General features: G+C 35.3%; 2 protein-coding genes across 3 annotated transcripts; both read right to left on the bottom strand.

Moving 5' to 3' along the window:
• Nucleotides 1-12,924: 12,924 nt before the first annotated feature.
• Nucleotides 12,925-14,969, bottom strand: LOC133689138 (RNA-binding protein involved in heterochromatin assembly dri1). Of its 2 annotated transcripts, XM_062108907.1 has the most exons (5): nucleotides 14,853-14,949; nucleotides 14,386-14,732; nucleotides 13,685-14,021; nucleotides 13,274-13,344; nucleotides 12,925-13,171 (listed from the first exon to the last, which is right to left on the bottom strand). In XM_062108907.1, exons 2-5 carry the CDS (start codon nucleotides 14,387-14,389, stop codon nucleotides 13,158-13,160), a joined length of 426 nt encoding a protein of 141 aa, XP_061964891.1. In that variant the 5' UTR covers nucleotides 14,390-14,732; nucleotides 14,853-14,949; the 3' UTR covers nucleotides 12,925-13,157. The 2 variants fall into 2 exon arrangements, with proteins under 2 accessions (XP_061964891.1, XP_061964892.1); XM_062108908.1 differs by lacking the exon at nucleotides 14,386-14,732 and having other exon boundaries at nucleotides 14,853-14,969.
• Nucleotides 14,970-21,104: 6,135 nt separating this feature from the next.
• LOC133689372 (protein EFFECTOR OF TRANSCRIPTION 2) lies at nucleotides 21,105-24,591 on the bottom strand. The gene is made up of 3 exons (XM_062109213.1): nucleotides 24,437-24,591; nucleotides 23,856-24,227; nucleotides 21,105-23,263 (listed from the first exon to the last, which is right to left on the bottom strand). The coding sequence occupies exons 1-3, from the start codon at nucleotides 24,509-24,511 to the stop codon at nucleotides 21,554-21,556; spliced, it is 2,157 nt and encodes a 718-aa protein (XP_061965197.1). The 5' UTR covers nucleotides 24,512-24,591; the 3' UTR covers nucleotides 21,105-21,553.
• Between the last annotated feature and the right edge of the window lie 2,333 nt (nucleotides 24,592-26,924).

Genomic DNA, 26,924 nt, shown 5'->3' with positions numbered 1-26,924 from the left:
GATATATATATATATATATGACACATCTGGCATGACTATTGGGACCTCTTAAATTAAAAGGAAAAGGAGAAAAAAATGAAGTCAGTACTTAGTAATTAAAGAAAACAAGGAATCTTAAAATAACTACTAGTCTAAGTAATTTTAGTAAAGGGTTAGCTATGCCTAAGAAAAAATTAACATGGCCCTTAGTGTATTCTTTTAAATGAAATGTTAAATTTACCATATTTTTTATTCTATAAATTTATCTTTTAATTGCCATAAAAATATCCTACTAATTCTCTAAGCTTATTTACAATCAATATTTTTATTTTTATTTTTATTTTTATTTTTATTCAAAGAATTCAATGTCGAACCCTAAAAATAAAAAACTAGATAAAAAAAATCCTTCAAAGGATAAGGCTGAAAGTGATCCTCTTTTTTTTTTCTTGGTATGGAATTATATAGAGGACACTCTTGAATTAAAGTATCAGCTCACTAAGAAGAAGAAGTGTTAGCAACTATTCAACTAAGCATGACCATTCATACCTATAGTCATAAGTTAAGCCTTTTTTGCTAATTTACTTCTTTTTTCTTTGGTTTTTAGTAATGACTTTCTCTAACAAAAGTTTCTTCTTTTGAAGATACTTTTACATTAGATGAACTGCTAGTCTTGTTGTTTCCTATAATTACAGGTGAAGTCTAAAGTCTAGAAGTAGATTCTAAAGGAGAAAACCAATATAAAGAAGCTATACTCTAATTGTGAATGAAGTCGTGATTTTATAGGACAATGTGTGTTGGAATTTATAGTTTGAAGTTAAACATTACTTATGTGTGTGTGTGTGTGAGAGAGAGAGACACATTCGACATGACTATTGCAACCTCCTAAATTAAAAAGGAAAAGTGAAAAATTAGAGTCACCACCTAGTAATTAAAAAAAACTAGGAATCTTAAAATACATATTAGTCTAATTGATTTGAGTAAGGAGTTAGTTTTGCCTAAGAAAAATACATATTAGTCTATGTGATTCTTTCTACATATTATAAAAAAATATTCTGATCATTTATCTTTAAAAAGTAGTTGGTTCAGTGCATAGACTAAAAGATATTCTACCATATGATAAAGTACTAAGTAAGCTAAACTAAAAAAATACAAGATTGATTCAAGTTAGTATATATGACAACAACGCTAAAAATTTGACAAGTATTAAAGTCATGTAAATTTGAACACTTAAAATTAATGATTTATAATATAGAAAGTAAGGATATCATTCTACGTAGAAACAAGTATTAGAACTTAATTACTTAATTAATCAAGACAAGTTTTTATATTTAGATTAAAGCAAACCAAATAAAGATGCAAATTTTAAATCCAAACACACGTCAATTTTGAAAGTAACTAAAATTAGAGTTTTGTTTATGATTTAAACTAACTAAAATAATTTAGAAAGCTAAGAAAAAAAAGAAATCAATTCCAAAAAAATAAGAGGAAAATTAACAAAATGTAAAAAAAAAAATAGAAAGAAAAACATTTATTATACGAAGTATTTTTCAAGGATAATTAAATATCAATCATTGAATTTAGATGTATTTTCTAATATAATTAGTGATAATAAATAAATTAACCATGGAAAAAACAAGCATTTTTCTACCTATCCTTATTTTTTAGTTAACCTAGCATCCGTGCATCAATTAACCTTAATTATATAATAACTTTTATTAAACATGAAAGATTTAGTAACATGATATAATCAAGATCAAGATATGTGCAATTGATTCATGATATTTAAACAAGCATAGGGAGTTAATGTAGTCAATATTTATGTTTTCCAAGTAAAAAATAATCAAACAAGGATTTGAAAATTAGATACTCCTACTAATTAAGTTAATTAGTCAAGAATCCATCATAAACTAATTACTACCTATAGATTTAAAAACAAAAAACATTTGATGTGCTTAATATAGAATTTTGGTCATCAATAATTAAATTTAATCGAAGAAAAAAATATAAGATATCCATGTATTACAATTAGATATGCTTGACTTTAGGATATCATCCCAATACTTTCATAGCAATTTAGGTCAAACACATTAACATCGTTGTTCTATGATTACCTTATATAATTACATAAATATTTAAACTTCAATAAGTTTACTTGCTACTAAATTCCACATAATTAGTACATATTTAATTTCTAACATTGGTAGTTCATTTACCATAGAATTAATATATCATAGCAAATTTTCCCTTACACAACCAATATTGTAGCTGAATTTCTTATTTTGTTTACATTGAACAAAACAATTATCAACCACTAACCATACATAGACATCATCATTGTTAGTAGAATTTCATTCTACTATTATAATTGCCACCAAATTCATAACATTTCAACAATCATACAACCCCTCTTTTGACATAATTACATTAAACAAAACAACTAATATGACATTCTACATTATACAATAAATGGTTCTCATATTATATCAATTACATTTTATCAAAATAATTTGAAATACAATATACCCTTTTTTAGAGTAAGTCAAGATGCATACAAGGAAAAAATATGAACAGGAATACGAGGGGCATACCCCAAGAAATACAAAGAGTATGTTATTTGGATTCAAAAGTCATGAATCAGTATTTGAACACTAAAAAAGCTAAACAACATCAAACCCAAATGAAACAATATAATTAAATACAAAAAATCAAGCATGCCAAGTAGATCTGATCTTTGTAGATATCTAGTATTGGACTTATGTGTCTAGAAGTCGCAATCTCAACAAGCTAAAGATCTCTTCCACCACATCATGTGGTGATCAGTAGTGTTGGTTGAAGACATAAGTATTCCTCTCATACCATATGAAGTAAACTGTGGCAGAGAGTGACAATCGTGCTAGAATATGCGTGGAGTCCTTCATCCCCCGAAACCAAAAGAAAGACCACTAAAGAAAATGGTGTCATGATATAGAAAGCCATGATAATAAAGTCCTGTCTAAAATCTCTCTTTATACTGAAGCTGAGAAGAAGCCTTCAAAAAATATATGATTATAGGTCTTCACATGTGAACCACATATGATACATACCACAGAGTCAATGATATGAAAAGTTTGTAGTCTATCCATAATGTATAGCTGACCCAAAAAGGCAAGCCATAAGATGAAAGAGTATCGTGGGACATGTCCTGGAAACCAGGGAAGATGGTGCATAGTATTCTTGGGCATGGTATCTCGAAGTGCCTCCCAAGTTGAATTAATGATGAACCGCCCCGTAGAATGACCTATCCAGACATAATGACCTAGGAGCTAAACTGGGGGTGAAATCTAATGCAGTCCTAGATTTGTTGGGGTTTTTTTATTACCTGAAGAAAAGGCCTAACCACCATCCTCAATAATGTCTGTAACCTTTGCATCCTAAGACAATCTAGTAGATGATAGAGTCCTAAAGGGAAAAAGGTTACAAAAACATTATCCATCTGAAAACCAATAATTCAGTCATAAAGAAGATCGAGAGTCATAACCAATGCAAGAGACAAACAAACCCCTTCACCAATCCTGACTCTGAAGAATCTTCCATCATGACCAAGAAGATACTGAAGGTAGCGTGACATGCCAAAATGATCTACCTTTGAGCAGTATTGAATGTACCCAAGCTAACCAAACAGAGGATCTGTCTAAAAGAAGCCTCTAAACATGCTTAATAATGGCTGCTCTATTCCAACTTTTGACTCTTTTAATTCTAAGTCTACCTTTCTATAGAGGATAGCAAACCAAAGCCCAAACCACCTTTGACCCTAAAGAGGAAATAAATGAACCCTTCTATAAGAAAGCAGCTAACAAGCCCTCAATCTTCCTGATAATAAAAGATGGAAGGATAAACATAATAGACCAATATACCTGGATGGAAAAGAGAACGGATTTGATCAGTTGTAGATGACAAGCATATGTAAAAGATGTTAAGGTCCACAATCTGATCTTCTGCTCAACCAAAGTCATACAGTGACCATGGTCACCAATACCCTTTGTTTATACTGTATTCCAACAGTCATTGAAATTTTATTATTATAATTTTTAATCCAACTTTTGTATTGTACCATTATCCTTTTGTCATGAAGGCCATCTTTCATTTCACAGCTTGAATTTATCAGTTTATCCATCATTCCATACATTCTTCCTAGCTAATATAAACTGTCTCCATCCTTCGTGAGGATCAGGTTTTCATTAATTCAATTTTATCGATCCAACATTTAGTACTATTAACACGATTACACCACTATAATTTTATATTAAATGTTGAATGTTATACAATGTCTCATTAATAATCTAATAGTTATTATATGTAGTATATTCCACTACTCTTGTATTGTACACAACCCTAAAGGTATAAATACAAAGGATGGTTGTAGCCATTAGCCATCATTGAAATTCACATACAATCAATCTCTTAACTTAACTTGGTATCAGAGCAAAAAATATTGCAAACTTATTCTTCTTTAGGAACTGCAACCATCCTTTATATTTATACATTTAGGGTTGTGTACAATATAAGAGTGGAATATACTACCCATGATAACTATTCTTATATAAGATATTTAATATATAAGGAATCTAATCTAGTCTTTTTACATAACAAATGTGAGTTTTGTATAGGTACATTTTGTTTTGAATATGCATTTTTGTTATGGTTTATTGTGAATTATGGTTATGGTTTATTGATTGGTTGTTATTGTTGTTGTGTATTTATACGATAAATGTAGGCTTGAAAATTATAACAACAAACCAAAAAAATTATAAAAGGCCAACGGTTTCATAAACAGAAAGGCAAATTTTTTGGAATATCTGTTGGCAATTTAACTGGAATCTTCACACCCATTCTGAAACTTTTGATATCACCATATATAATGTTTTGGGATTTCTGATGGAATAGGCGGAAAAGGTTATGCGGCAAATAAGTTGTCGAGGAAAAATAGACGGCAAAATCTAATTTTTTTATGGGACTATTTTAATGCCTATTCCATTACCATTTTCAATTTACGAGGGAAATGTTGACAAAACAAAAATCCTCGATGAGACACTTTTTGATGATAGGTTTTTATTGTTGATTACATCGGTAAGTAAAATATTCCGTCAATATTTTTTATTTTTCTAGTGGTAATAATCTGATCACAAGTGTAGTTTAATATGGAGCTAGCGTGCATTGAAGTGTTCATTGAAGTATTAAAAAAACATCAATTGCATCCAAGAAGAGAGTGAATATTTTTTTTTTTTTGATCAAATGTTAGAATTTAATAGATCAAAAAATTAGACTAGCTGGAAATCCAGCAAGCCAAATATACAAGTATACATAACAAGCCAGTGGGAACAGGCTCCCAGCAAGCACAAAAGAAGAAAACAACCGAGAGAAACAAAGACCATCGGTTATATTAGGAACCCATATGAATAGGTGCCAAAAATAACCGAGGAAAACATCAGGAGATCACAAGCCATAAAGGCACTCCAATCACACATTACATAAAACTCCAGAAGACAAAGCAAGGGACCACGAACCACGTGAGGACGAAGGAGGACCTATCAGCATAATGTTTCACGTGAAGCCAGGATGCATGAACCATGCATTCACGCAGCAGAAATCATAAAGGAGATATACATGACGTGGAGCTCGTGTTACAGGATTCCAGCACTAATAAATAAAAGAGCAAAGCCACCCGAATACAAATACAAAGCCTGAGGGGTCCCACAGCAGAGTTGTGACACATATAACCATTTTGCATGAACCATGCACACACGCAGCCACGGTTCCCAGAAAACAAAGGCCACCCATGCTGAAACTATCAACCCACATTCAGAAGCAAATGATCCTTTTCATAGAAGTGGAAGACAATATAGAAAAGGATTTGAAAGCGTCTGAACATTGTAGCAACATCCCTAGACCGCCCATCAAAAACCCCCTTATTTCTTTCCTCCCAAATGAGATATACTGTGATACCCAGGGAAACCCTTTTCATTCGAGCCTCCAGATTATTCCTCTGAAAATGGAACCCACGAATAGCACTGGCCAAAGTCTGCATGGTCCTCCCAATCCGCAGCCAAGATTTTATCCTATCCCACAGACGACATGTCCAGTCACAAGCAAAAAACAAATGACTATGGGACTCTTCCACTTGCCTACAAAACAAACAATTGGGATCAGTAGGGAAGAACCTCAACCTGTCCCGAGTCTTAAGCTTTCCCAGAACAGCCAGCCAGAGGATAAAACTGTATTTAGGCAATGACCATTGTTCCCAAACCACTCGGCTCCATGAGACAGCTAAACCAACAAGTCTGAAAAACTCATATGCATGGGAAAGGAATAGACCTGCACCAGTAGACCAACCACTCAGTAGAGTAATACTCGACTCAGAGTCCCCACAGCGCTGCAAGAGGAGGTCTTTAACAGAAATGATAGCTTTCCACAGCGGAGAAGAAGAATGATGTGCTTGAACAGACCAAATGGTGCCAGAGTTCAGATAAAAATGATGAATCCAACGAATCCAAACCGAATCCGTTTTAAGATGAATATTCCATAATTGCTTGCCAAGAAAGCTTCGGTTACGGGCCCGAAGATCATACAAGCCGAGACCACCTTCTGTCTTAGGTAAACAAATAGTGTTCCATGCAACCAAAGCTGAGGTACTTCTGTGGATGTCACCTGTCCAAAGAAAATTTCTGCAAATGCTAATTATAGTCCTCGACACAACATCAGGAATAGGGAAAATATTGAGCCAGAATTGGACTTTCCCAAACAGAACAGAACGGATGAGTTCCAAACGGCCAGCATATGTAAGGTGTTTGCCAATCCATCCTTGGACTGAAGATTTCAAGTCCTGCAAAAGTGGTGAGAATTGACTGGCAAGCAACCTATGGCGACTTAGAGGAACCCCAAGATATGTAAAGGGAAAGCTCCCTTCGCTGAAACCGGATTCAGTGAGAATAGACTGCTTTTGAGAAGCACCAACACCTCCAAAGAAAATGGATGATTTTTGCGGGTTGATGGACAAGCCAGAAGTCTGTCCAAAGAGAGCAACCTGTTGTAGAAGACAACGGACTGGAGATGGGTCTCCACGTGAGAGAAGTAAAACATCATCTGCAAAGGCAAGGTGGCTGATGCCATGCACTTCACACTTCGGGTGGAACCGAAATCCTTCCTGCTGGGAGGCAAGCTTGAGAAGCCTAGAGAAATACTACATACAACATATAAAAAGATACGGAGACAAAGGGTCTCCTTGTCTTACTCCACTCTGCCCCAAGAAAAACCCATGAATATCCCCATTAACTACAACAGAGAATGATGCAGTGGATACACATTCCATAACAAGCTGAACAAAGTGAGCTGGAAAGCCAAGGTGACGGAGAAGGCTATCCAAGAAGTTCCACTGAACAGAGTCGAATGCTTTTTTAAAATCAACTTTCAACATACAACGGGGAGATGAGCGCTTCCTTCTATATTGGCGAAGGAGTTCCTGGACAAGGTTGATGTTATCACACATATATCTCCCACCGAGAAATGCATTCTGCATGGGGCTGACTATATCCTTTAATGCATGAGCAAGGCGACCTGCTAAAATCTTTGCAATAACTTTGTAAATAACATTACAACATGAAATTGGCCTGTAATCAGAAGGAGAAGAAGCATGTGCTGATTTAGGAACCAAAGCAATAATTGAGTGGTTGACCTGTTTGAGGAGGCTGCCCGAATGGAAAAAATTCTATACTGCCGCACATACATCCCCTCCTATGACATCCCATGCTTGTTTGTAGAAAAAAGAAGAGTAGCCATCAGGTCCAGGGGCTTTCTCATTTCCGATGCTAAACACTGCCTTTCGTATATCCTCTGGAGAAACCGGAGCAAGGAGAAGGGCATGAGAGCTAGCTGGAAGACATGGACCACAGTGAATAACTGCACTGTCAAGTGGAATGATGTCCTTGGATGAGCCAAGCAACCGTTGGTAGAAAGACACGAATTCATTGCCAACTTCCTGTAAAGATGTGCTAAGGCTGCCATGGCTGCACATGATGGCTGGAATAAAGTTCCTCCGATGATTTTGGCCCAGGAGAGCATGGAAGAACTTGGAGCCTTTATCACTGTGCTTGAGAAAGTTGCATTTTATCTTTTGACTGAAAAATTGTTTCTCTGCAAGCTTAATAGTAGACAACTTTGCACGAAGAGACCTGTCTTGAGCCAATAAGAGTTGGTTGTCCATGTCTTGTTGCAATACAGTTTGATGGTGCTCCAGCTCGGATTCCAGCTGCAATACCCGTTCAGATATATGGCTATAATGAAGACGATTTACCTCCTTCAAATGCCCTTTCAGGAGTTTAAGCCTACGACATAAAATGAACATAGAGGTGCCATATACTGGAGAGAACCAATGAGAGGAAACCACCTTAAAAAACCTATCATGGGAAGCCCACATGTTAAGGAATTTAAAATTCCTTTTACCCTGCACAAATGGATCCAGACGAACCTCTGCAGGGGAATGGTCAGTAAAGGCACCAGGGTTGCCAAAGTGGACACGAGTGAGGCGCTGCAAAGAAGGCCAAGAATGGTTAACCAGCACCCGATCAAGCTTACTCCAGACAGGCCCAATTGTCCAACTAAAATGGCAGCCAGTAAAGTTGACATCATGGAGACCAAGATCAAAGCAACAGTCACGAAAATCAGAGGTTTCATAGAGAGAAATAGCCCCACCATTGTGCTTATCAGTTGATGAAAGGACAGAGTTAAAGTCCCCAAGTATCATCCAGGGGCAGCTAGAGTTCCATCTCTTGAGATCCCCCCATAGAGCACGTCTCGCAGAGATTGTATTAAACCCATATACAAAGGATATCATAAAACTGTACTAAGAGATCAAACTACTAACAGAAAGATGGAGAGCCTGTGCAGAGGATTCAATCATTTCAACAATGACCGTAGCTGGATTCCAAAACACCACAATTCTAGCAGTGCTTGATGCATCTGCATTTGTAAAGTACTTCCAGCGCCTAAGCCGAAGTCTATGCATACCGGCAACTCTGCAGGAGGATAATTTAGTTTCCAGTAAACCACACACATCCATCCTACGCTTCTTCATGAGGCTAACAACCTCATGCTGTTTCAGGGGATTATTGAGTCCCCTGATATTCCAGCTATATATAATCATAAGATTGCAGGGGAAGGGGGGACCCTTCCACTACTACCACGCTGTTTCTGGCTACGGGTTCGAACACCACTCCTGGTTGGAACACCCAAGAGAGAAGCAGTGACAGGAGGAGCACTATCTCCAATTTGAGCTGACGGTAGGGCAGGGAGGAGAGGTGAAGAGAGCTGAACCTCTGTCACACAGGGAGTGTCAACCAATACTTCAGTGGGAAGAGAAGGGGCAGGAGGCACCTCTCCTGCACTGGTGAGAGGGGGAGCGGTTTTACCAGTGGCGACAACCAGCACTGGCTCTGCTACAAGCACTTCCTTCCCCTTGGAATTGTGACAAGCCTTTTGTCTGGCCATACGCCTAGACTCCACAGAGACCCAACCTTCAAAGGCACTGATATGAGCTACAGGTACTGTGTCCGCCCCAGGACCCACGGGCGTGCCTTGATCAGGAGAAGATGAACCTAGCACCGGGGGAGAGGGGGATCCTTGGTTCTGGAGCTGAGGGCCCACTCTGGAAAAAACATTCCCTTTCTCTACTGGCGCAGCCTGTGGTTGGCTGCTAGGCACCTTAGTGTTAGCAGCTGCAGCTTTGGAACAGAGAAAACGAGAATGGCCAAGAGCATGACAGAAATTGCAATACTTTGGCAAGTTTTCATAAGCCACCTTCTGATGGAGGGTAGAGGCCTCAGGCAGAGAGATCTCGACTGAGTGTCGAAGCTCCTCCTTAAGATCATTTTCAACTAACACTCGGGCATAAGACATACGAGCAAGATTGGAGGTAAGCTGGTCACACTGAATAGGTTTCCCCAGGACACTAGCAATCTTTGATAGACAAACAGGGGACCAACAGCAAAGAGGAAGATTTGGGAACTTTACCCATACCGGCACCCGTGACATTTCTTCATTAGAGAAATCAAAAAATTTTGTCATAGGCCGCAGAATAAGGGGTCTGCCATACACAAGATAAGGTCCACCACGAAGAATAGTAAGCTTATCCTCCTCTGTTTGAAATCTATAAACGAGCCACCCAGAATCATGAATGGTAAGAGTTGCCTCACACTTCCAAACATTTGAAATAATGCTATTCAGAGCCCGAAAGCCAGGGCGTTTTCCAGATACATAACCCACAGCACAAAGGTTCCAAACTTCAAATTTTGGTTGAATATCCTCAGGAGATATGGCACAAGTTTTTGAAAGATGATTAAGCGAAAAGTTTTGAAGTTTGGTACAGGAAACAGAAGATCTATTGGAAAAGAAAAGATCTCGCCATTTGCTACTGCCAGGCACGGAGAGAGGGTTACCTGTTACAGTGGATGGAGGAGGTGCAGGAGAGCAAAATGGGGGGGGAGGCACTGTCTCAGCAGGGCGCAGAGCAGGTGGGGAAGCCAAAATCACAGTAGGGTGCAAATCAGGGGCTTGAGGGGAGTCCTCACACTCTTCATCGGAAAAGTTGAAATCCAGCTGATCCTCATCTAGGATCTCTTCATCAGAAGCTACAGAGCAAGCTTCCCCCAGAACCACATCCAAAGACGTAGAGCCAGAAGCAACCCCCATCACAGAAGCAACCCCCATCACAGAAGCAACCCCCATCACAGAAGCAGGGTGGAGCGCACTAGGACCCTCATCCCGAGGCTGTGAAGAAGGCAAGGGAAGAGGGTTGGTGCAGGGAGCACAGACAGCAGCATCGGGTGAGGCAGCAGGGACGACCGGGATGGCAAGGACCCCTGAACCATCTTCATCGTGATCATGATTCTTGGGACCAGAACTAGGAGCAGGCAAAGTGTCTTGTCTACGAGCTACAGTAGATGTAGCCTTTCTTTTACTCTTTGCCATATGGGAAAGCAATGGGCGGGAAAAAAAAGGGGGGGAACCGAGATGTGGGAAAAATCAAAGAAGAGGAGACAGTGATCGGAGAGAGGAGGAGGAACAGAACAAGGAAGGCCAAGGAAAAATCAACCAGCAAGAGTCGCCAGCGGACAAGAGGGAAACCACTCCATGTAGGAGGAGAGCATCTCTCTCTAGATTCTCTCTCTTTGACTGAGAGCTCTTTAGAAGAGAGTGAATATTGCTATGATGGATAGTGGTAATGAAGATTTTTGTACGAAGAAATTTGCGAGGAACAAGAAAATGTGGGTGAAGAAGAGTAAAGTTGCATACTTCTAAAAAACAAGCCCTAACTAGAAGATGATTTGTCCCAATTTAAGACGATTTGTTGGCACTTATGGCTTAAAATGAATAATAAGGTGGCTTGAATTGATTGGTTAATAAGTAAAGAGATTGCTCCAGTAGGCTTTGCTGAACCATTTTATATTTCAAGTCCTTTTTATTTTGTATTATTATTTAATTTGCTTGAGTTTTGCACCGCATAGTGTTGACACCCTGAAAGTTCAGAACAGAGAGGAGCATCTTCAATAACATCTTCTCTCAAGGGTTCCAATAATTTGTAGGCCAATGACCTTAACCCTGAATTAAACCCTAGCTACATCACCTTACCAGCTTCATCAACATCATTTTCATCACCACCAAGCTTTTCATATTATTAATTGCTCAACATGCAAATATATGAAGAATTGTTTTCATAAAATATTTCTAGTTTCATGTTTTAAAAGCAAAAGAATGTTGCTTCAATCCTTCATTTTTCCTTAAGAGTACTTGTGACATTACACACTTGGACATGGATATGAATATAACTTGGACACTTTAATTACATGAAAAAAAGAAGAAGAAAAAACGGCCCAATATCAGATATGAATATGCTTGGATTCCGAGTCTGAGCAACGTAAAGCAAAATAAACGGACTCCTAGAGCAGGCATTTTTTTCCGCGTAGCGAAGGACAAAGTTTACAGAATCAGTGAAGAACGGCCTGCTGAATCTCTCTTTTACGTTCATTATCTTTGAGCTCGTGTATCGTTTACATCATATGCTCCTTGATCAGACATCTTTTCTCGATTTAGATAGGAAAAACTACAGAAACGTAAGAGGAGCATAATTCAATATTTGCAACCGGTCCTGGAGAATGGACCCAAATCATACGGTAAGAGAACTTGTTCACATGAAATGGGGCATTTTCTAAACGTCAGCAACAGAGAGAGATAGAGTCAACTTGCTCCTTAAGTCAAAAGGGGGAACCTAAAATGAGTTGATGAAGTTCTAAGCTTAGTTGAGACCTTTTCCCATTTTAGCAGAGTTATATATAGCGCAAATTTGAGGGACTTAGTTGGTAAGGACGCATGCAAGTGAGCTTGTGGCTGCACTTTCGTAAACTGTGATGAGCCATGAAAAAGAAAGGCAAAAGCAAGGAAATTAAAGTTGGACTGGACTCACTTTGAACTTGGTGTTGCTTTTATGCTCTTAAAGAATGAGCATCAGGTTCTTATCTGCATATATAATTATGTAGTTCTTGGAGATTTGATGCTTAAAGGGGCCGTAAATTATTGCTTTGAGATAAAGCCTGTCTTCCATAGTAAATTATGTCATAGGGATTCCTAGAATCTTATGCATGTCTGAGTTTTGTTTTCCTTCAATATCGTTGTCTGATTTGGGTTATTTTCTTTTTTTTTGGAAAATCAATTTGGGTTATTTTCTACCTTGGTAGAATCCAAACCTGTAGTGGCGGTCCTTGATTAAGACATGGATTTCTCACTTAATCTTAGCAACCACTACTACTCCTACGCATTCCTTGGACCACCTCATAAAAGCAGGTGTTACAACAATCACACGAACACCCAAACACGCACACGCACACCCAAGTGATACAGATTTTGGTTGCAGGTGCCCGATTAAAGGGAGGGAAAAATTCTTAAGCTTCATAGATTTCAAGAACACAATTAAGGAAGCCAGAGAGTATTTCTCAGCTCCAATACATGCCTGTGCTTCTGGGAAAGGTCCTTGGATCAATGTCAGCCTAAAGCTTATTGTTAACTCAAAACTGAAACCAAGAGAAAGTGTTTGAGGAGAAGCCAGGGTCGTAGGAAGTCAAGATCCACGTTGTCTTTGTAATTACAACTTTCTGTCAATATCCACCACCTAGAAAGATGAACAATAAAATTCTCAACATGACTGAAACGTCAAGCCAACCATTTTCATATGCAAAGAAATCAAATGAAGCAGCGAGTTAAATTTGCGTACTGTATTCCCTCGGTGTTCTGCATTTAAAGCATTCCATCCTGCTAGCATAATTATGGACTCCACATCCCAATCTGTCCAATAGATTATTATTAATCAAAGAAAAGCAGTAGGGTACCATGAAATTATAGCAATAATTTGTCGCCAACAAACATTGAGTGCTAATTGCGTGCTATTACTTCTCCCAGTTATAATTAATTCCTTTTAGAAAAGTAAAACCATGCAATAGTGACTGTGCCGCTTCAAACAATCATTTCTGTTTTCAGTGGAAAACAAAACAACCCTTGTTTCGAAAACAATCGTCTGTGCGAAATGCAGGAAAATCACAATAATATTTTCAAGAACATATGATACCAGCGGAATGTAATGTTATTTGTGTTCTAGACCAGAATCAGATTCACAATGTGAACTCACCTGGTGCAAATCCAATCACCAGTTTTCCATCCAGGAGGATCACTTCCATCAGATCCATAAGTGTTGCTTCCATACCCACCTGCAGCATGATCATTTCTTAATGCACCACAATTATAGCAGCTTGACCGGCTAGCATAGTTGTGAGCTTGACAGTTCATGGCGGAACAATACCAGTCCCCAGCCAAAACCTTTGTTGCATTGCATATGTAGGTTGCCGGATCAGGGCCGCCGTACTTAGGGTACCCGCAACGTTGGCACATTTCCCTTTTCTTGAAATTCTGGTGCTGGCATGCGCTGCACATCCAATCTCCTCCAGCTGTCCAGCTCATTTTATCTCCTACAGGACAAAACACAAGTTACAATCAGACATGCATTACAGCGCGAAATAAAAATTATAAAACATTATAGTACAAACAATTATGTACGACACAAACAACCATTAATGATGAAAAATCCATTCGCGAAACAAATTAACAACCATTTACAATGCAACTTAATTATTAGTTGTGGTGAAAGAAAACTACTTTACGATGTCACTTCTTTTTACGACGATGAGGGGATAATTCACACAATACCGCTTAATTTATGAATTATTACTACAATTGAACGACCAACTCTACTTGATTTCATGCGTTTCATGAGTAATGACCTCATGGACCTAAAATGTTGTTCCAACAATATATGAAACATTACACGCTTACCCATCCCTTTGTGTGTTCATCGGTCCTCGAAGCCTAAGACTGAATGAGCATGCATGCTGACAATTAGACCTTGATCATCAGTTTCCTCGACTTATACTTGGTTCTAGCTGCTACTAATCAAGGGCATTGAAATCTGATGGTAAACATGCTATATAGAATTGCAGTATTCTCAGGTCATAATATACTACTAAGCTCCTTCCGCTAAGCTAGCTACGAACAGATCAGCTATATGAACACGCGTTTTGATTAATTACGGGACTCTAGCTTCTTTTCTACAACATTTGATCCTATGACATGCACCATATACAGCAAGAATGCCAGACCATTGGGCTCAACCCGGATTGCAGCTGCACAGAAATACACACACACACACACACACACACAGAGGACACACGTTGTGAAATGGTACAAGCGGTTGCTTAAACGTTTATAAAAATGGGAAGCAGGAAAAAAAAGAAGAAGCTAACCTTATGTGAACTGAAGGCCTGAGCCTTGAAGAGCAATTAGCTGAAGAGCAGCGAGGTTAATACAATAGTTGTGCGAGAGTATCAATATAGCTGGTGATTTTGGTGCATGGGTTGGGAGGCATTATATACTTGTTCTTCCCTGACAGCACGAGTGGGGCCATTGATGGTATTTTCTCCCCTTATCATTATTTTCCTTTTCTTCAGATAGTATTCCAAAAGGGGATGAGAGGTTTAGAGATAAGCCTGCTCTTACCTAGCTATGCCTATTCAATTATTCTTCAGCTATTATTCCTTCTCCACATATCCACTTCTCTACTATATATGCATGGCATTATGAGGGGGAGATGTTATTTGAAAGGCTGATGTAACGCCATGGCCTGGCTTAAAGAGGCCGGTTGTTGTTGACATGGCTAACAAATCTTAAGCTTCATTGCTCCCATGGTACTAATTCCTCAAGCTCGAAGTTTTTACCAGCCCCACTTGATTCTTTTACAAGCCATTTTGGCTAAATCCTATTAATATTCTCCCTCCATTACTATAAAAAAAGAGATTAAAACCAAGAATATTATAATTAGTTATGTGGCATATATATATCATTATAGAATGTGGATGCATGCATCGCGGATCACACGCTAGCTAGCTAGAACTGATCATAAATGATCCAAGTTGCAAAGAAACCTTTACTCGAGTAGGTTTTATGTAGTCCAGGCACACTTGGTTGAGTAAAAAGGATGAACATAAATGTGAGATTTTGCATCAGGAATCGGTTCCTGACAGTGCACATCTAATGCCAAATTCTCTTCCTTGTATTTTGATTCCTTCTCTGCAATAATGCAAAAGCAACAGGGAAGATTCATATCTAATGCCAACCTTTGTCTATCCGCGCGTCCATTAACTTAGCGTATATACATGTCTAGATTCAACACTACACGACTACTACTGAGCATCGGTGGTACTGGCATCCATGATTGAGAGCTTGCAAGCTTGACATGTGTCTATCTATACACATATGATGTGCTCATTTGCTTCTTTTTTTTTAAAAAAAAAGAAATACATTAATAAATCTTTTAAGAGATCACTCTTAATATTTACTTAGTATATTTCTTTAAAAAATTAATAAATTTTCTTAGACATTTATTATAAAATCTGAACTGTAAAAAAAAAATAAAGATAAAAAAAACAAATATCTTTAATTACCAAGTCAATCCCGCTATGCTTTGAAGCATCCCGCCACTTCTATCATATTTACATTCCGACATGGCTGGCTAGCAAAATCCCCTTTGATTATCATGAAAAGGGAATGTTCCAAACAAATTTTTTTTTTTTTTTTTTTTGCTAGCATTTGGATTGCGGCGGACCGACGCAGGAGAGAGGGGGCAGCTGAGTTGGATGGGTCGAATAGTGTACATAAATTATTAGTATATTTGATCATCATGCTCTAGCAGATTGAATTAATTTTAAAAAAAATATAAAAAAATATTAAGAGTGCAGTAATTTTTTGTTTTATACTGTTATTAGACTTTACTAAGTGAATCCATTTAATAATCTCCTGACTCAGCTATTTGTTTAACTTGGTTTTTTAATGAAATCACGTGAGAGGTAACTCGATTTAAATCGATTGATTTTATGGGTTCAAATGCAACCTTGATGGTCAGTAAAAACATGACTTAACTTTTAAAAAAACTATAAAAAGACAATATTTTTTAAAATATGAAAACAATGATAGTTTAAATCAACATTGGTCCCCTATGACCTGAGTCATAGATTCTATCGAGGTTAATAATCTTTTATTATAAATTATTTTTATTTAATTATATGATAAAAATATATGCTCATAAAATTAAGTATTAATCTAAAAATAAACACTTATTCAAGATAATATTTATCTCTATAGAAAACAAATAAAAATTAATCATGCATTTTGTTTCCTAACAATTTAATTAAAAAAAATTCATAGAAAAATAAAAGAAAAAGGAAAAAAATGCTCTAGCAAAACAAAAAAAAAACAAATATAAAGAAATACTGTAGCAAATAGGAACGTGTTTAATATGGATATTGAGATGAAGATTTTATTGCCAAATAAATAATAAATACACACAGCTACTTGTTATGCTTTCAACACTTTATTATTATTATTATATAATAATAATATTATTATTATTATTATACGACTTCCAGACTAGTAATATATATAGATGCATGAAGAACGATTAGGATGCCCTCCAAAGTGCAGGTTTCTTAATTTAATTAAGCAGATATGGCAAACGTATGCTGCAATGGCAAGCAGACAGAGAGACTCCATTTGATGCTTGCTTGTTGACCTAGCTAGGGTTCGATAAGTAGGAATCCTAATCACCATTTTCTACCAGACATTGTGAATATTCCACTCATGAAATAAAATAAAATAAAATAAATAAATAAAAAATAAAACCTTATACAACGCCCCCACACTTTATTCCCTAGAATGCTTTTAGAAATGGAAATGGGTCCTGTCGCTTCAATAATACTTTGAGAATCCACTTTCATAGATAGATATATACTAGATTATTGACCGTGGTATGCTAGGGTTATATCATTTTTTTTCAATGTATTTAAAAAAATATTTAAGTACTATCAATGTATTTTCTAATAGAAATTTTTTAAAATTATATAGGGTTGATTTAATATGACTTGATCAACTTTACAAATCTAAATAAACATGAATAACAAATAAAAACATAGTTTAATTTGAAAGAATTCAAGACGGTATCTATTTTTAAAATATTAAGATGTCAAATTTCTCAAACTCACAACTCAGATCATGAAATTGAGACATTCCTATAAAAAATAAATCAAATCAAATTATGAATCTCAATTCTCAATCAACCAAATATTGAATAATGAAATTTTAAAAAGTTTAAAAGAGACAAAAAAAAAAAAAACTGAAGTCAACTTGAATTAACTAGCCAAACTCGTGATCCATGTCATTATACTAGAATAACCTTATAGAAAGTAAATTGAAATAAATAATAAAGTCTAATTTCTAATCCACCTAGTGTTGAAGGATAAAATTGAAAAACAAAATAAAACAAGGAACCAAAATAATAACCTAAGTCAACCGTATTAACCCGCCATATCCACGACTTGGATCATGTGATCTATGTCATTAGACTATAATAACCTCATAAAAAAGTAAATTGAAATAAATTATGAAGTCTATTTTCTAATCCACTCAATGTTGAAGGATAAAATTAAAAAAAAAACCAAAACAATAACCCAAGTCAATCGGATTAGTCCGCTATATCCATGACTTGGATCATGAAACTAAAATAACCATATAAAAAACAAATAAAAAAATTATAAAACATAATTCTCAATCAATCGTTAAAGGATGAAATAGAAAAAAGAAAACCAATTAAAAAAAGAAAAAAAACCTCAAATTAGCTGGGTTAACCCATTAAACTCGTGACTCTGGTCATAATGATAGGATAACCCAATAAAAAATAAAATTAAAAGAAATTATAAAACTTCATCACTAGTTGTAACGACCTCATATTTAAGACATAAATGAACACATTCAAGATCATAGATAACATGAAATAATGAAATTTTTTTTTTTTGTACTCACACACTTTTGAAATAGTTATTCTTTTGAAATTGTAATAGTTCATTGTCGGTTAAAACAATTGACTGATTCACATTGGCACAACTAATCAATCAACTAAATTCTACTTAATTTCATTGGTATCCCAAATGATTAACCAGTTTGATCGATTGAATTTGAAAAAGACCAATTTCATTGCTCCTCTAGTCAATTGGTCTACTTGATTATAAATATTTGACTGGTTTATGCAGCATATTAGATGTCAATTTAGTTTTATTTTTTTATTAATTCTTCACTAAATCATTTATTTCATCATATAACATAATTAGACATCAATTTCATGTCAATTTAGATAAAAATTTCTAAATTATTTATAATAATTTGGCTAAAATATTCATTCAAAAGGGAGCATAATTTTTCTTTATTTTTCCACAATTCATTCGTTATCGAAAATTCAACTTTCCATAATATACATAATTCTTTCTAAGCTTCAAAACATACCAAAGCTAAAATTAATCATGGTAAAAGTGATTGATACCTTCTAATAACAAAAAATTACAAAGTAATTGACGAGAAATCCAAGCGTTTTTTCACTTTTTTTTCTCTTTATCTGCCTAACTTCTAGCACCTTTAAATCTAAGCTTATAACCCTTCCCAAAACTTGAAATATTTTTTTTATTAACCCTTTAAAACTTCTTTAAATATTTGAATTTTCCTCTCTTAAGTGTTTTAATTAAAAAAAAAAACAAAAGAAATCATGAAAATTTTCTTTCCTTTCTTCCCTAACTAGGAGAAAGCTCTTGGCTTCCAAGAAAGCTATTATCCTCTCTCAATGATTTTTTTACTACTTCTCTTGCCTTGAAGTTTTAATCCATAAAAACTTTATATATATATATATATTATTCCATTATATTTTTGGGTAAATTTTTCAATATTTTATAACACAATAATATTTTTAACTAGAGTTGTACACCAATAAACCAATTGTTAAAAAAATAAAAATAAAAATAAATAAAATAAAATAAAAGATAGATCATTGTTCTTATAAACATTGATATGTGAGGAGGGGAACAATGAATTCCCCTCCTCAATTAGTTCTTGCTAATTACATGAGAGAAATCGAGGTCCCTTTTTTTATGTTGAAAATTTTTCAATGTCTTTAAATTAACTTGTAAAATTCCAATTAAAATATTATGATATTAAAAAAATAGTAGAAGTCTAACCTATAAACTAGGAAGGAATGCTCGGTAAAACAAAAAAAAATATATAGTTGAACTAAAGAGCAAGAGCATAATTGTAATTAAGAGAATAAGAAAAATATAAATAGAAAAAAAGTTAGCCGACCATTTGTGGGAGAAAAAGAGAGAAATATTGAAGCAAATTTATGGGAAATTCTTGCTAAAAAATATCAAAGAGAGATTAATAAAAGGATCAAAGAGGGATTAGAAAAGAATTAAGTAAGGAAATTGAAGATTTTCAAGGGTTGTTTTGTTATGGGAGGTCGATTTTGAAGAAGATCAGGAGAAGGGAAAGAAGTGAGTAGAAAACTTTTCTTTCTTGTTCTTGTCTTCTGAATTTAATGTGTTTAAAAATTAAGGAACCTTGATTAGCTATCATATTGAATTATTAAGGAAAATTAGTGTATTTTACATATGAGAATGTCATATGCATTATGTTTTAATGAATGAATGATTAAATGAATGTTTTTATGATAGAATGAGGTTAATACACATGAAAAAGCCTTGGGTATTGTATGAATTGAAAAAAAAAAAAAACTAAAGCTGAAAAGTGAACTAACATTGCATGAACTGTACAAACTAGTTATATTGATGATATTCATGGTGAACATGTATATAATAGTTATTTTTGTAATTTTCATTGACATTAAGGTGACATATTTTTAAAATATCCAGAGACTTAAATCTTTCACACATGTTGATGATATATGTTTCTATGAGCTTTAGTTGCTCTTGAATGGTTTTAATAGCATTACCAAAGGTTTGATCCATGATAGATGTAGGCTTAATATTGCTTGAATATTACATAAATGCACAACACTATTATAAAGATGCAAGTAGATCATATTAGCTCTTACTAGTGAAATATAATATAAAGATGAAACTAATTTTGAAATTCATTTATTATTTATTTATTTTTAAGATTAATCAAGACTATAATACATGAAGGAAATTATAAGCATGTTATGTTAAACTTAAATGGCTAGTTGAATACAAAGTCATAAATTTCCACCACAAGCTCTAGAGTTGTCAAAAGTACTAGTTATCTAGCAAAAATATGATGGATATGATATGAGATTTTGGCTTTCATGTTAGAGATTGATAAATCTCCGGTAAAAAACGACATTTTCTTTTTTGGTTGCTGGGCACATCGGTTGAGGTTTTGGTTTAAGAGATTTGTGGTATTCTGATACGGCAGTTTGAATGGCACAATGGTAGAAGTGAAAAGGCGAGAAGGCTTAAGGAATGACGAGAACAGAGAGAGAACACCAGATCGCAAGATCACAAGGCTACATACATGGTTTAGGGGATTTGGTTGTCACATTTGACATTGAAGCTGCTGTAGAATGAATCTTTTCTGAGGACAAAAAATGTGAACCTGGTGGTAAACAGATTGAAATAAAGGTGGAACCAAAGAGTATTGAGAACCGGTGGTGATAATGGCAGTGCAGCAAAGTCTTCACATTTAACAACAGCAGTACAAAGGCACAGTGTCAAGCAATTGAAAATATACAACCATTGTCCTAATCTCTTAAGGACAACATGCTACAACAACTATGCCCCAAACTCATATTAGCTGAAATTGGCTATTACGGTTCCTTCTGTGCCATAGCGCACAACCATATCAAGGACAACATGCTACAAATTACATTATTCAGGGGGCTACTAATTTCGGCAAATACCTCTCAGTAGTGATAGGATGTGGAGACTCTCATCCCCGTGTGCTGGTCACATCTCTTCCTCCCCTGAACAGGGGCTCTCAAACAGACAGAACCGTCACGTAATGTAACCTCACAAATTGGTGCATCGAACCTCAGCAAGGAACTGTCTACCCCAGACAAGTTACATTCAACCCTCTGGCCTTTATGCTGCCAGCATCTTTAGTTTCCCTGAATGGGTTGCCTTCTGCAGAATGAACCATTTCCCAACATTACTCCACAAGTATTGGAAAAAAGTTCCTTGACAGGATTATTTGAAGATCCACATTGCCAGGTACTATATGCATTATGTTTAGATGAGGCATTGTTGTTTACGCTGTCAGCAAAAGAATTGAATACTGAACTGGGGGCAGACATACGGATTTTTTCTTCTGCTGCTGGCTCTGAACTGTCTACCCCAGACAAGTTACATTCAACCCTCTGGCCTTTATGCTGCCAGCATCTTTTGTTTCCCTGAATGGGTTGCCTTCTGCAGAATGAACCATTTCCCAACATTACTCCACAAGTATTGGGAAAATGTTCCTTGACAGGATTATTTGAAGATCCACATTGCCAGGTACTATATGCATTATGTTTAGATGAGGCATTGTTGTTTACGCTGTCAGCAAAAGAATTGAACACTGAACTGGGGGCAGACATACGGATTTTTTCTTCTGCTGCTGGCTCTGAACTGTCTACCCCAGACAAGTTACATTCAACCCTCTGGCCTTTATGCTGCCAGCATCTTTTGTTTCCCTGAATGGGTTGCCTTCTGCAGAATGAACCATTTCCCAACATTACTCCACAAGTATTGGGAAAATGTTCCTTGACAGGATTATTTGAAGATCCACATTGCCAGGTAATGTCTGCATTATGTTTAGATGAGGCATTGTTGTTTACGCTGTCAGCAAAAGAATTGAATACCAAACTGGGGGCAGACATACAGATTTTTTCTTCTGCTGCTGGCTCTAGACTGTCTACCCCAGACAAGTTACATTCAACCCTCTGGCCTTTATGCTGCCAGCATCTTTTGTTTCCCTGAATGGGTTGCCTTCTGCAGAATGAACCATTTCCCAACATTACTCCACAAGTATTGGGAAAATGTTCCTTGACAGGATTATTTGAAGATCCACATTGCCAGGTACTATCTGCTTTATGTTTAGATGAGGCATTGTTGTTTACACCGTCAGCAAAAGAATTGAATACCGAACTGGGGGCAGACATACGGATTTTGTCTTCTGCTGCTGGCTCTAAGACGGAGGTGTTAACCCGCATCCCCTTGTGCTCTTCGCATCTTTTCCTCCCTGCCACAGCTCGCTTCCTACAAAAAGTCCCATCACCTAAATTTACCCCACATGTGGTTTCATGTTCTCGGTCATTGTGAGTTGTGAAATCTAGATTTGCTCCATGTGGATAATGTAAATTTCCTTGTGTGATGGATTTGTAACTGGATCCATAAACTCTCCTCCCTTTGTGTTCCTCGCATCTCTTTCCCCCTGGAACTGGTGGCCTTCTACATGGCATACCATCAACCATGATGAATCCACATATACAATCGAAGTCCTCATTAATGCCATATTTATCTGTAACTAGCCTAGGCTGTGATCTCCTGAGCTTAAAAATTCCAAAGAATAATTTTTTGCTATCCTCATCACCAAAACCAGCATGCTTTTCTGGTGAAAGAGGCTTGCTTGCTTTGATTTTAATACCTCCTAGTTTGTGACTGGAAAATGGAAGCCATTGAAAAATATCTGGAGGTCTAGTTGTACTTGAATTGAGTTTCTGAAGGACATCACTGGGACGGCGTGTACCATTACTACCTTTATTCCATGCGTAATCAAAAGTGCCAAGCAGCTTACCTTCCGTTTCCTCAGCATACCTCTTATCTTTCATCTGTTCGACATTCAGGAAAAACAGTGTAGAAGGATGAAATACATTTCCAAATTTACATGCCAAAAGATTTGCACGTTTCCCTCTTATATGCCCAAGAATTTATAATGCAGGCACCACTAGAATTGCAGGTGGTGAATATGGATTTATCTTATATGTATTTACAAGTATCTGGCAGAACTGTTGACATGCATAATTTCATCCCCTAAGTCAACTTTGAAGCCTAGAACTCTAAAAGAGGGAGGATATTGAGTACTACCTCCCTGCCTCCTTTGTGCTCTTATAACTACCATGCACACAAAAGAATGGAAACTAAGGAAATATTAGACATCTAATTCAATAATGCTATTATTGAATAGAAGACTGGAAATTCTTTAAACAAACACCATGTTTGATCCTAGAAAAACATGTTTGATCCTAGAAAAACATGTTTGATCCTAGAAAAACATGTTTATCCCAATAATTTCACAAAAGTTTAAAACCTAAATGATTATTCAGAGCATAATTTCAGCTGCCACTATAAATGTACTTATCATTGACATCTAAATGAGAAAATTTAATATAAACTTTTCTTGCAGTGAAAGGCAATACTTACAGGAGCCCATCTATACACAATGGACAGGCCTCTTGAGAATATCTCTTCAAATAAACCTAGCCCTTTTTTAAGAGAATCATCTTTAGAATCATTCACATGGCCAATTGAGTATGTATTACCCAAATGGGCACCTGAACGACCGTATTGCTGGAGTCGGGTTCTAACATTGTCAGCTTGTCCAAGGTAAACCACCACTATGTCATCTCGGACAAGCTTGCCACCATCACGCCGCGACAGCCCAGAGCGAGGAACAGCAATACCAAGCTCATATAGTCCCGGGCCAGAAGTAGTTGGGAGATTGTGGATCCTATATCGAGAAGCTCCTTCCTTCCCCAAGGAATAGTCTTGCCAGTCAGAAGGGCCAATGAGAAGCTGAATCATGTATACAAAGAATCAATGTATACAAACTGAAAGCGTGAGAAACCGATCCGGAAAAAAAATTATGAAGACCCCAGATTCCATTTGGAAGGCATATTATATATATTAAGCAGTTTAAAACACTTGTTTTTTCGCAGCCAATTTTCAACGGCAAGCAAGAAACTAAAAAAGTAACAAAATTGTAAAGGAAGAACTGATCAAACCTGCCATTTGGAGAAGCTGGAGTCGTGTTTGGTTCGCTTACAGTCTTCCCTCTTCAATCTGGCACCGACATCCATGCCCTCCTGTCCCCGTCATATTTCTGTGTGAAGAAGATGACATTTAATACGCTGCTTCCTTTCTGTTTAAGTAACAGCGGAGCCCAACCCATGATTCCGAGCCTGCTGAATTGGTTGGGTTGTGTCGGGGAAGGCCTAAATAAGAAAAACAAATAATTAAATCATATTAGGAGGTAAAAAATATCCATGTAAAATGTCCATTCTCTAATAAAAGATACTAATTTGTATATTAATCAAGAACAAAATATTCTTAAAATGATATTTAAAATATTTCTTATCTCAAACTGGTGCATACTATTTTTATTAATTTTTTAAGTTCACTTTCTAAACAAAATATATATTAAACTTTATTGGAAAACACTTTATTTATGTATACATATGTGTGTGTTTATGTGTGATTGGAAAACACTTTATATATATTATGATTTTAAAAAGATAAATTTAAAATATATATATATATATATATATATATATATTTAATTAAAACTAGTTTGAAATAAATTTTTATATGTAAAATAAATAAAAGCATTTCTTCATAATTAAAAAACAGGTTATTTTAGCTTTTGCCTAGCCATGATATGCAATGCAATTGTGTGTAAAGATTTAGAACATGTTTGGGAATATGATGCAAACCGCGTTTCTAAAAAATTTAATTTTTTTGTTAAAATTTAATATGATTTGTACCTTTTGGATCGTTTTGATGTGCTGATGTCAAAAATAATTTTTTTAAAAAAAAATTATTGGCATGCATTTCTATACAAAAAATTATTTGAAAAACAACTGCTACCACACTGCTAAACACCCTCTTAGTGCAAAAGATTTATATGATTGCCAAAAAAAACAAAAATTAATATAATACTCAATAGTCTCTACGAGAAGCAACAATTGCTTGCTAATCTATTTATTTTCTTATTAATATATTAGATATTTTGCTTGCACAACCCATGAGAATGTCTAATTGATTATATACTATTTAAACTTATGAACTTGAATGTAATATAAATATTAAAGACTTTAAGTAAGATAAACAAAATTAGGTTAATTATAATTATAATTATGCTAAGAGACCTTCGCACATCTTTGAACTTTGAAAAATTACTTACAATTCTTGAAAAGAGGAAAATATTTTAAAAGAGGCCCATATCAATGACAAATTAAAAAAAAATACTTGTAAAATCACCTAATGCTAACACTCAATTGAGATCCACATCAATAAATAAGTTTAAAAAACACTATTTCACAAGAAGTTTTTAGCTCTTTCCATAAATGATTTTTATTTTCCAATGCACAGAAAACAACCAATAAATGATTTTCATTTAAATACCTAAATATTGAGAAATAACTCATTTATTAAAAATAAAAAATGTTTTCCTTGCAAAATGTTTTCGTAAATACATATTATTTTTGGGAACAAACACCCACTCAATTATTAATACAAAATTCTAAAGGATGACTCTAGCCTACCATAGAAATTATTTGAGCACACTAACCCTTGAGAGGAGGTTGTGAGGGGATATATACTGCGGAATTGGATTCAAAAAAATTTATAATGCTAAGAAATTATCTATTCCTATTTGCTAGTCTTTGTCCGTTTATTTAGTTGTAGCTTTTATATTTACAGTGTAAAAAATATAGTTATGTGTTTGGTAATATACTAAATTACATTTTATACTATGGGGCCTCTTAAAAAATTGAGTTTGAAATGCAGTTTTTGTGAAGAAGTTTTTACATGTTTTTTAACTGAGTTTCATAAAACTCTGTTTGTTTTTGCGTTTCAAAAGCATTTTTTCCAAAATTTGAAAAATTTTTATTTTTTTCTTTACTTCAAATTATATATATATATATTCAGATCATTTTGATGCGCTAATATCAAAAATAATTTTTTAAAAATAAAAAAAATATTTTGATTTATTTTCAAGTAAAAAACACTTTTGAAAAGAAACCACAACCAAACATTTTATACAAGTTTTTTGCTCCACATAAACCTCAACCATAATTTTTACCAAACACGTATCTAAATCCAACTAACCACACTTTCTTTAAACTTACTTTTTTAAATCACAACCACAAAAGTTACCTAAAAACAAGCACACTCTAACTCATTTTAACAAAGAAATAAATACAAGATGAGAGAGAGAACCTAGATAGAAATATTCTTATTAATTTTGATTGATTCTAAATTTGATTTTTCTTTTTCTTTTTCATATGTCTATCTCTTTTTTTAAAGTGGGTTGGAAGAGTAATTAATAGCATATCATTAATTTTTTCTTATATATTGTCATAACCCATTTTTGGGTTCTTCCTCAAATTTACCTTTTTTTCTTTCAAAATAAAAATCAAAAATAAAAGTAATAATAACAAGAAGACTAACAACTTGACAAAAACAAGTTGAGAAGGGTTTTAAATATGTAAA

Source organism: Populus nigra, chromosome 3 (assembly GCF_951802175.1).
Source record: "Populus nigra chromosome 3, ddPopNigr1.1, whole genome shotgun sequence".
NCBI lineage: Eukaryota > Viridiplantae > Streptophyta > Magnoliopsida > Malpighiales > Salicaceae > Populus > Populus nigra.
Note: the sequence above shows the minus strand (reverse complement) of the source record. Positions and strands in the feature narration are given on the sequence as shown.